Source organism: Tiliqua scincoides, chromosome 6 (genome assembly GCF_035046505.1).
Source record: "Tiliqua scincoides isolate rTilSci1 chromosome 6, rTilSci1.hap2, whole genome shotgun sequence".
Taxonomy (NCBI): Eukaryota; Metazoa; Chordata; class Lepidosauria; order Squamata; family Scincidae; genus Tiliqua; species Tiliqua scincoides.
The window spans coordinates 3,030,845-3,043,082 of NC_089826.1; the positions used below are offsets into that span (position 1 = coordinate 3,030,845).

Sequence of the window (12,238 nt, forward strand, 5' to 3'; positions counted from 1 at the left end):
CCCACAGATACCTAAGATCCACGGATGCTGAACCTGCAGCTAACACGGGCCTCCTGTACATTCCTCTTTCTTAAGATTTAGCATGAAAGTGTGTCAGCACATTTGACCCCTACAGAAGAGCGCCAACACACACTCATATATGGAGCCAGATAATTTCTCCTCCCGGTATGAGCTCCCACTCATCCACAATGCTGGAGGGCCCCTGTTCAGAGTTCCATCTCTTCGTGACACCAGACAGACATTTCTAGGGATATCACTACTCAGGGGTTGCCAAAACTTGACCCTATCTATCACTGATTACTTCCCAGAAAGGGAGCAAAACTTGTTTTGCCTGGCCTCCAAGACTACTGGAAATGGTTACTTCCCATTTTTCAACTCAAACCAGAGAAACACGTCACTGCTATTTTAACTGCAGAAGTTCTATTAGCATGTTATTTTGGAAACAGCTTTGTAGATTGTTTGATAACATCTTGATAAACAAGACTGAGAGGCATAGACACAAGAAGCCCAACCAAAGCCACCTACTTCATGTAAGGCCGCAGAGTGCCCGTATCGGATCACAACTGCATTCACACTGCTGTTCAGGGGTAGCCATTCTCTGGAAAGAAGGTTGTACCTGGAAAACAAAAAAGGCTGGTGTGTACACTGGTGTGTAATTTTACACTCAAGTTCAAAGCTGCTAGTCATCCTTCTTGCAATACTTAAGGGAAGGGGGAAAAGGGGAGACCAAGAGAACATGATAAGAGGGATAGTTATGGGTAAACCTAAACTGACTGGATTAAAACTGTTTTGCTGATAATATGAGTTGCTCCATTTAGTTTTGGGTCTGTTTGGGGTTTTTTTTTTGCCATGAAAAGGTGCCTTCTCAGAAAAATAAAATATTGAATAAGATATATTCAATACTCTTTCCTCCATAAATGGTTAGAAACAAATGGATTATTCCATTTTGTTCAGCACAACCTTTATATATTATCTTAGGATTTTATTCAGTCTAGAAAACTAACTTTTTTTGCTCTGAAATCCAGGGCCTATAGGTGAGATGGCTTGAATAAATCATCATTTCATTCCATGCCCTCATTGGTAAGTTTTGGGGACAGCCACAGATATATAAGACAAAGGGCAGAACCCTCAAGCCTACATCTGCCGAAGCTGAAGGGTAACCATGGTACCACTTCCACCCCCCACAATGCTTCCTGCAACTTTCCAGTCTATGGTACCTGCCTAACTTAACCATGAGATTGCCAAGGAAGGGAGAGTGCAACAGAAAAAAAAAAACATGTAAATATACCCCAAATGGAGGAAAAATCTTAACCACTGAGTAGACAAGTGGTAACAAGCTAGAGTGGGGGGGGGAACAACGGGTACTTCACCCTGAGACATAGCGCTTGCATCTAACCTGGCCCCCTTCCTACTAATCACTTCCTGTTCCAAATTTTCTAAGGATTTTAGTTTACTCACGCCAAAACCATTTGGGAGTCGGTGTGGTTGAACAAGTAGCCACCAACCACCCACATGACATCATCTTGTACTACGGCTTTATGAGATGCTCTGGGAAGTTTGGGAATGTAGAATTCCTCGTGCGTCCAAAATGACCGGTTTGCTGGAATGGGAACTGAGCAATCTGTACCTGGGATGAACAAGGTGTGTTATCTAAAAGCACAGTTGACTACATGCAATACAAATCTGCAAGCTTGCCAGAGCAGAGGAGATAAACTAATATTTAGGTAGACTAAAAACTGTTGGGAATGACACCTGAACAGTTCCTTTAGCTGAGATACCACAGAACATTCACAATTATTCTAACTGATGAAGGGAAAGGGTCAGTGACAGAAACTGTAGACATTATAAAGAGTTCTGTCAAGCTGGGATACAAGTGACTTCTGCTTCTGCTTTCAACACTTCCACTACAACGGCCAAAAGGGGAAGCTACAACGTGCATTCTTCCACCGAGTGCATATTCATCTAAAGCCTGCACATCCCACTTATGTCACCTCTCCTTCTACATATTCATTTATTTATTTGAAAGATTTATATTCTACTCTTCCTCCCCCCCCCCCAATAACAGGGCACCAAGAGCAGCTTACGGTGTTTATTAAAATACAAAGATAAAAAGACAAAACAATAAAAATGAAAAAGGAAGCCAGCATAAAATATATATTTTAAAATGCATTCAAAACTGCAACAGCACCATCCCATTGCCACCCCAAATAAATTTTAAAAAGCAGTAAGAAAAATAATCCCAATAATATCCAAACCAAAATTAAGGTGGGAAGGTCAACCGAAAAGAAAGGTTATTAGTCTCTACCAGAAGGCAGTACCAGCCTGTCTTCAGTTGGGGCACATTTACAGCAGACATGTAAAAAGTTCAAGCACGCTACAACTGTATTAAGAACTGAATGCATTTGGCCCAAAACCGCTGCAAGTGAAGCTAGTATGAGGGACACAGAAGAAAGTTTGGTTGATTGAAATCCCTGGCACAGACCAGTGTACCATCTGGAGAGGAGGGTCAAGGATGATGAGAGTAAGGCATGGGGTCCTGAAGCTGCTGAAAAGCCAGTGGATAGGGGGACCCAGAAAGAAAAGAAATCTGGCTAGGTTTTTGAAATATCGAGGGCTGCCACTCTCATCGGTAATCTGACATTACTGGTTACTGATTACTGGTTAACAGTACAAACATTTAATGGTGAACTATAATTCAGGATGTTTCCAGACTCCGCAAAACCTCACACATGCAATTAAATCAGGAAGCCTTAAAAGAAAATAGTATTACCTACCTTGCCAACCAGAGTTGCACACACATCCTTGTGTCTCGTTCATGCTACACTGCCCTCTCTCTGGGGAACCGCAACCTTTGGGGCAATAGGGAACATCACAGGATTCTCCTTTCCAATGTTCCAAACAGTCACAATCAACCACCTTGCTGCTGTTGGTGAGCCTGCAATCTCCTTGGTCAGAGCAGTTCCGGGGAACACAAACGCTGGCAAAAGAAAGGTAAACTGACAATAAGGGATGCAAAAAAATACTAGGAGCAGCATATAAATAAAAACAGCAAGGCAAAGGGAAAAAAGTTTTAAATACATCAAAAGCAGAAAACCTACCAAGTTGGACCATCACATAATGAGGGAACTAAAAAAGAAGCCTCAAGAGGATGCACAGATTGCAGAGAAGTTGAATGAATTCTTGCATCTGCCTTCACAACAGAAGACATAGGGCAGACACAAGTGCCTGAAGGACTGAGTCACCTAGAAGTGTCAAGGGGCAAGATTCTAGATCCTATTGACAAATTAAATAATGAAACAGTGGATCCAGATGGCATCCATCCAAGAGCTCTAAAGGAACTTAAATATTAAGTTGCTGATTTTCTAACACAACTATCAACTTGTCCTTGACATCAGCCTCCATACAAGACAACTGGAAGGTGGGCAATGTGACATACGACCCAACTCTATCCAACTTTCCAGAGCTGATGCAGCCTCAATACAGCCCTAAAGGTAAAGGAACAAACATTCCTTGGCTTCCCTGAACCTGGATGGTATTGTGCAGCCATCCTAACTAGTAACAATTTGGTAGATGTATCCTCCTCCGCTTCCTTCTCCTTCATAAATTTGCCCAATCCCTTTCTAAAGTCATTTAGACTGGTGGCCATTACCAAGCTAGTAGCTATCTAGAGGCAACAGATTGGCCCATCTGGTGGCAGAGTGTAATGCCTTTCTCTCCTGCTTGTGGACTGGCTGAACACTGTGGGAAACTGGTTAGATGAGCCTCTGGCTTGATCTAATTCAGAAGGGCTGCTCTTATGATTACCTATGGGGATGCCTGTTAAAAAAGCAGACAGAGACAGGCCAGTGAAAACAGAGATCATCATTCTGAAGGGCACCAGGAACTGGGCAACAGTGATAGAAAATGAACCAATTATGCCAAGCACAAACAACTTGCTAGTGGTTTGACTATGGGAGAAAAATACAAGATTACTGTATACTAACCCCTAGCAAACTAATCATACTCACAATGAGAACCATGAGAGTAGATTTTTCTCCCTAGGCTTTTGAAATATGTTTCTGGAGGTTCTATGTCTACAGAGCTAGGGAACATTGGACCTCCTGGATTAATTATCACAGAATATAAATGTAAAACCTTGTCTATAGAGTATGGGACAGATAGAGTCCAGAAAAAGGAGGCAGGAGTCACCTGCAAAACTACAAAATAGTTGACTATGTTGGAGTGAGAGGAAAATACATTTTTTTTCCCCAATATTTGCACCTTTCCTTTCCATATAACATACGCAAGGCAGCTGACAAGACCAGACCAGTCAGGACAATTAAAGCAGTAATAAATTAAAACAACAGTTAACCCAGGCTATAACACTAAACACATTAAATACAGAAAGCGGCAATACTTGTTTCAGTAGGAAAACTGGCAAGTTGCTATGGAACCAAAATACCTCTGGAATAAGAGGTTTTCAATTCTCTGCCAGAAGGCTTGAAAGGAACAACGGGGATGCCTCACCGGAAGTTTTCCAGAGCCTGGAGGGCAGCCACTGAAAAAGCCCTCTCGTGCACTGATTATATCTTGGACTTACAACCTTTTTTCCCTATTCAGGGACCCTCAATGCAACTGCTGTCAATCAACAAGCTACAGCAGCCCTGGGGTGCTTCTTCTCCCTCCACCTCAGGAGGCCAGAGACCTTGGAGCAGCGCCAACAGTGATGATCAAGATGCTCAGGCAGGCTCAGATTGGATCCTGGGTCAAGACCATTTCGGACTTCTAAAGCCAACACACACACACTTCTGGAAGCCACCAAAGATGGTCAACTATGGGAGCAACATGGTCCACGCAACGGATCTTAACTGGGATCCTCCCTGCTGCTTTCGCCAGCTGAACTTTCTGGACGCTCTTGAAAGGCAGCCCGCATTCTAACACACTGCAGTAGTCCAAACTGGATGTCACCAAAATATCTGGAACTGGCCCAAACTGATGTTGGCAGCAGTGATCTGTCAGAGGGGGCAAGAACAGTGGCATGCAGCTTACATCTGGGGGCCCTCAGCAGAGAGATGAGTTTGCTAAATGGCTCACTGGCTGAAGATTCTCAGCCACTCTCAACCAACACATGCATCACAATCCTTTCTTCAGCCTTGCAGGTGCTAAATGAGCATCTCCTTCAAAGCCATTTGCATTGTCAAGTCACAGAGTGCAGTACTGATAGCTGCCACAAGATGGTGCTGTGGTTTCTAGCAATGTGCAGCTGCATCCAGCTCCAGCACCACCACCCACCCAGGAAAGCTAGTTGCTGTCCACAGATATGGATTCCTCTATCATGATTTCTAGAGTGAAATTCTTAATGATCTAAGTTCAGTGTGTAGAATTCACATTAACCAATGCAGAGGGAAGGAACTACCCAAATACGAGGGATGCAATATAAATCATGGTACAATTCACTACTCATATTCCCACAGTGCCTCAATCACCTTCTGATCTATTAAATCGATAAGAGTTTTCTGGGCATTTTCTTCCAACAAAATAAACTGAAGACTTAGATACATGATTTCTTATCCACTTGGAGTTCTTATGTATATTTTAGCGTAAATGCAAAGAGAGAATAAACTACCAGACTATTTTAGCACATTCCTTTAAAATCCTTCTATTGTGTCTTGTAAGTTACTTACTTGTAAGTGATGTTAAACCCTGTCAAATTGTAAGCTGCATCGCTAAAGAAATGCAGGAGGGCATAGCCTGAAGTGGCTACAACTTCTGGGACTGTCTCATTACTCTCCCTCTCTGGAACGATGAGGCCGCTGGAAGACAAGGTAAGACAAGACTGCTGTAAGTGGAGAGGTAATCAACAACTACAGGAGGCAGCCCAAACTACCTGCTTTGAGCACCTGCAAAATGCTGGCACTCAAAATTTAAGCATACGTAGTTCTGGGTAGCTCTGGCAAAGGTCTTCACATAGCATATATTAGTGGTGGTGTTTGTCAAACGGTTAAAATACAGTATAAAACTCCCCCCCCCCCCAGTTTTCACATACTATAAAAATTAAATGAAAACAATTTATACAAGCTGGTCACTAGAATGAAATTCCCATCAATCTGATTCAATATCACCTGCTTTTAGTTGTAGAGGCTCCATATTCCCCCATCATCTATGTAAATATGCAATGAAATCTATATAATCTTAACAATTCATCAAATGGAAGTGAACACAACTCTGGGAGCATTAGATGAAGAGGAGAAAGGGGCAAACTATGCATCTTGTTTAAATCCTGCCTCTTCCCAAAAGCCTAGTAACAAAGTGTTAAAAAAAAATGCCAACATACACCATGTCTGCTTGGATCATCATTCAAAAAAATGAAATATGTCACAAAATTTTTGTAGCTGTGAGAGACAAAAACACCGAACACGGTGCACCAGGAGAAATTACTTTAACGCATCTTTCAGATTATTAGCATGAGCATGTCCAGCTATTGGAAAGGGCTGGACAAGATTACAAATATGAACCAATATTCTTTGTGCTGGCTGCAGCCATAGCACATTCGCAAAGCAATCCTGGCACCAGAGAAACCCTGATGGGCGAGGAAACTGCCATTTCTGCAATCTGGTAGGAAGTTCATCAAAGAGCTACACTACAATTATGGGTAGTGTTTAAGGGCACGTTATATACAAGTGGAACAAGACATTGTAAACAGCAAAATGCAGTGACTGAATACTGACTATTCATATTCAATGGTTTGTCCTTGCACACATTTAAGTTCTGTGTTCACGCATTTAAGTTCCCTATAAACAAAGGGGGAGAGGGGAACAGGAAGAGAGAAACAGTCGTCAACTTCCTGGTAAGTGTTTGAAATGGCTCTCTCATTGCCAATATTAAAAAAGAACCATTTTCTGACACTGCTTTGGAAGTTGGATGATATTCTTTTCAAATCCAAGGGTTTGGGAAAGTTCAAACAAAAAAAGGTAGAATGGACAGTGCATCGTGTGCTGAAGCTCTCTGAAGGGACAACAGGGGCAACCAGCAGGTTTTGAGTGTTAAGTGGGGCAGAGCTGTGTTTATGCACTGGGGGGGGAAGAGAGATTAAATTGGGACAATCACTGAAGCAATGACTTCTGCTATAAACAGCACTTTTCCTCAAGACAAAAATGTTCTTAGATCATAATTTCAGTAGTCCCTTTAACAAGGGCTGGCATTGTGCCCATATTATTTCAGGAGGAAATGGAGGGAGAGCCTTATGACGAGATACCGTCTTGTCTTAAGAGCTCACAGGGTTGAAAAAAACGAAACCAGGACTTTCTTCACTGACATCACCATTATTACATGCTAGTCTCGAATATCTAATAGGTTTCAGGTCTACTTTGAGTCTCTGAAACCAAAGTCCTTCTCTCACGTCCGAAAACAGGTCTGCCAACTATATAGTTTTAGATGGCCCAGACTCACGCAGTCTTCTGTATTTTGGTAGTTCCCAGTTTCTTTCAAGATGCACAAAGAGCAGTAAAGCCACAATTAAGAAGGATATACCAAGCTGTTCCCTTGTATCTTGGCACAGAATCATTTCATCATGTTGCCACTGGGCTACTTCCACTGTCCTCAGTGGGTTATTTTAACAAATTCAGCTGTTGAAGAGTTTGCTTTGCGAGCAACACAAGACTGCATCACAGATGTCTCTATTGGCTCCCCAATGGCAACAGAGCATCTTGAAAACACCCCTTACAGTGCATGCTCCCTTTTCTGACTTTGTTAGATATGAACACCATCTACTTATGCAAGAACAGCTTAAGATATGAAAAATATATTATCCCATGTTAGCTTTGGGTTCAAGATGTACTTTTCGAACTGCCTATAGCAACATTTTAAAAATTAACGTGTGAATCTTTGATTCACAATAAAAGGAATTTTCCATCAAGGATTATGAAACTTGTTTCAATTATCAACAGGCAGAAGACATGTGAAAACCACAATGCAACCACATTCTAATATAATCTTCTGGTTATAAATCCCTTGTTCTGGTACATGCAGAGTTCTGACATATAGGCCTCTGTACCCAAGAGCAAAACTGTTCCTGTTCAACAGGAACACACATACACACGGAAATAATTTCACACTAAATGCACCCCAGGGACAAATCAGGTTCTGAAGCTAATGACGCATCTGTGGCCATCTAGGCCTTATGCGCTCAAGTCAATGTTTCATCACAGTTTAACATCAAATGAGCTCAATTGTCCACCAAGGGGCAACTAAGGACAACAAGCTCATTGTTTTCACATCACAGTGAGACCTATTAAAACATCTCCAGTGTGTTGATGGAGTTGTTCACAGACAAACCCATTGTGCTAAGAGAGTTAACCTATATAGTGCCATGAAGGTTTTCTCTAATGTGACCAACTTCATGTCAGCAAAGATTCCAGACCGGACAAATGACTGAGGTACCTCAACCACCCAGATTTCAATGTTTAAAGTAGAAGCAATGTTAGAATCCCAAAGAGCCAAACAGGAGCAAACTGCTTTGGACAGCTGTAAAGTACCTACTGTGATTTGAGGGTGGGAGAAGTATTTGAGGGCGAGGAATACAGATTTATAACTCAGGCTAGACATGGCGGTCTTGGTGTTGGCTCCACCAGTGGTCACATATATGTGACTGCACATTGCTAAATCAGTCGGGCAGGGACCAGGTTCTGAAGAAGACAAACCACACTCCCTCTGGCTGCTGCAACCAAGTGACGCTGTGCCAGCTTTGACAGGAACTTGGCTGATACCGTCCAATTATCACCCCACACACTAGTCCTGGATGATCTCATTAATCCTTTCTTTTCTATAGTCATTTGTCTTGTTGATCCTTTTTCCCTTCTATTGTCATTTGTCTTGTCACAGTGCCTTATAGCAATTGCCTCATTCATCTTCACAACCCCTCAGCAGAGAGGAGCATTAAGGGCCTATTTCACCCATGCAGAACAGAAGGTGAGACAGAGGGCCTACTAAGATCAGCCAAACATGGACCACTGGAGGGACCATCCCCTTTGGCCCTTGCAACCCCTAGAGGCCGAGGACAGGGCAAACAGAAGTGCTCAGTATTGCAACTTCCTGAATATGTGGAGGAACCTCCCATGGGAGGACATGAGAGGACTGTGGAGATGGATCTCAGGAGAGGTCTACTGGTGTCAGGAGACACTCTGTCTCAACAGCACTAGAATGGATCTCAGGCTCTCCATCCTGAAATGCAGTTTCCATGTCCAGCGACTTAACCACTTCAGGTTAACCAAATATTGCCTTGGAGCCCTTAGGTTTGGGCCAAAGTTCCTTTCCCCAAACTGTGAGAATGTTTGAGAACTCAGATTATCTTAGTAAAGTTTTGGAAAGAGTATGGGGAAAGAGGTGTGGCCTTGGCCCTCTGACTTATTTGGCCCACTCTATGAAACGAGTTTGACATCCCTGGTTTAAACCAATTCAGTACTGCCATGAAGAGTGTCAAAATTTACAAGTTACAGCAACCATCTTCTGAAGATATCATAGAAGCTAAAAGTCTATTTTGATGTACCAGAATGCGCTTCTCCTCAGGCATTAAACTCCTATTGTTTTATGTGGTTTGAAACACACAGATTTTCAACATTCTGAACTACACAGGCAGCCAATTAAAACCCCATTAATTTGAGAATTAACTAAGCACAGTCAGCTCACATCAGGAGCACTTTACCTTTGCAGATAAAAACACAATTCAAAGTAAGCTTCTGCAAGGTCTATGCTAGTGACTGAAAAGAGAAAGCCATGTTACTTTCCCAGATGAACCAGGGGCTTATTAAGCTATTACTGGGCAAATACCTTCACATTCTCAGCCCTGGCCATTCCCTAAATCATGCTAATAAAATTGGTCTTAATAGGAAGGGTCTGAGGACCTGAAGACCAAGAAAAGGGCATTTCACGGGTCAGTCTATGGGAGGCCACCAGCCTGTAGTGGGTCAGACGTGCTACTACCTGCCTCATAATTCTAATTCTGGCATGCATTGGGAAGCACAAAGCCTCTCAACATTAGCTGAAAGTTTAATTGTCTGCATGGTAGTAGGTGAATATAATGAGGCTACCACCATCACATTAGGGTTTCTCTCTGTGAACATCAGGTACCAGATAGTCATAGGGAAAGAACTTCTAAGTTCTGAGAGGCATAGTAGAACCTACAATACACTAGACCAGTATTCTTCAACATATGGGTCAGGAAGGACCCCAATGGGGTACTGAAGCCTCTTTTGTATGGTCACGGCAACCTTTCAAAATCCGGCCTGTGACCTCCTCTTCCCTCTTTCTGCCACAACCTATCTGGAAGACGGGCAGGAATGGGCAAATTGGGTTCTGGGAAGGGCACAGGATCAGCTTTCGGTCCCCAGTCTCAAAATTTATTTATTGGAGATGTGGCAAGAAGAAGGTTGAAGACCACTGCACTAGAAAACACTTTCCTGATCTTGCTACTTTGTATCAACTTAAGAATAAATGTGCCTAATAAGGATTATTATAGTTATTTGGAGAGTACTATTAGAACACAAATCTTAATATGCTTTTATGTAGTCATACACCATGTTCAAAGCTCTTCCTTAACCTAAACCACTACATATTTATCAAAATAATCACCTGCCTCAATGAAGATTCCCAGTCTCTGACTCTGGTAAACCCCTATGTAAGGTTCAAAGGTGCAGAACTACCATCAATATGTTCTACTTTAGGCCCTTCTTGTCGGCACACAGATGGTATACTGAAGGGGACAAACTGTAGTAAACAATAATATTCACTCACCCACACAGATTATCTGAATTTTCACACCACCTTTTTTATTACCCCTCCAAAACTGGAGGGAGTTTCTGCCAGGCAGTGGAGTGCCCCAAAGATACTCTATCACTATGGTGATCCCATTCATTGTCAAGAACATCTACCACATCCATTAAAGATAGACTATGAAGAATTGTATTACATAAGCAAGATATACCAATTAGTTTCATGCTACGGTCTTACCTAAAAGCAGCCAGTAACGGAGCATAAATTGAATCCCCATCATATACATACAAGTGGTCCCAGCTGCATTCTGTTGCAAAATGATTGAAGCGGAGCCTAAGGACTGTGTTCGGGCTGCAGAAAAAATACACAGGGTACATTATTACCATTAAGGGAGTCGACTGATGGTTCCCCTTCTAAAGCACTGTAGCATGCTGTGTTGTCCCATATGGCCACCCATATCTAAGTCACTGAGACGCAGGCAAATTTCTTGGAATGTGATGACTTGACTCATAACCAATGGCTCATTCCCAGTTTTATGTGGTGAGCATGTCTTCTGAGTCAGTCCCCACACAACAAGATTGGTGATTTACGTACTACACCCTGCAGAACTAGGCAAGCTCTGTGCTGCAGAGGCTTGCTCCAAAGAAACATTTACTTTGCTAAAATGACATATAATTGTGCAAACTATGCAGTCATGCCACACTAATAATTAATTTGGAACTCCAGCCTTTTGGGGAAAGAGTATGTTATCAGAGCAGCCACACTGGGCAGGTTTGGCATCTTTTCAGACTGCAGGGAAAGGACACTGCATGCCTAAATTAAGAACACCATTTTTCAACAAAAAGGTTCACTAAGCAGTTTACACAGCCAATGTTTAAAGACATTAAAACATGATTTCCTTGTCCCAAAAGGGCTCACTAAGTCACAAGGAGGACACTGGGAAACGGCCCCTGGAAAAAAATGCTGCTGTCACAGACAGGAGAGGAAAACGGCTTTGAATATGAAGAAATGAGTGTGAGTCAGTTATGAATTTTGATTCAACTCCTGCCCTTCTGGCTCTGATTCAACTTCTCATCTCAAGGATTTTCTGCCTGCAAGCAAAACAAATCCAAGGGTCACTGGCTAAAGAAAAACTCTCATACACTCCCCTGTACCTTTGCTGGGATTAAACAAGCTTAGGAATTAAGACGAAATGTGGTTAGCTATTGAAGATATTCTGGAAAATAATAGTTTTATTTCAAGATAGTGGACGGAACTCAGAGTTCAAAGAGGCTAATAAACAAAGCTGATTTGAGATCACAGAAAAGGATGCAAACACCACCTGGAGACCTGAAAATTTAAGGAAAGAGTTTTAGATGGGTGCCAAGAAATTTGATCTGCCCTTGAGAAATACGGTTTTGGCATAAAATGTAAGCTGTGCACTTCCAGGGAACAGATTGAAATGAGATCATTCATTCCTCCTCACTCTGGTTCTGAAGGGAAACCAGGGGAG

At 42.3% G+C, this 12,238-nt stretch overlaps 1 protein-coding gene across 2 annotated transcripts in view; it reads right to left on the bottom strand.

Annotated features, from left to right (window-relative positions):
* The window catches only part of ATRN (attractin), a 137,620-nt gene that overhangs the window by 77,594 nt on the left and 47,788 nt on the right, over positions 1 to 12,238 (bottom strand). For both annotated transcript variants that reach the window (XM_066632160.1, XM_066632159.1), the window contains exons 3-7: positions 10,984 to 11,097; positions 5,664 to 5,792; positions 2,775 to 2,977; positions 1,459 to 1,627; positions 526 to 616 (exon numbers count right to left, since the gene is read on the bottom strand). In XM_066632160.1, the coding sequence (XP_066488257.1) occupies positions 526 to 616; positions 1,459 to 1,627; positions 2,775 to 2,977; positions 5,664 to 5,792; positions 10,984 to 11,097 (706 nt within the window). The remainder of the gene's footprint in view (positions 1 to 525; positions 617 to 1,458; positions 1,628 to 2,774; positions 2,978 to 5,663; positions 5,793 to 10,983; positions 11,098 to 12,238) is intronic.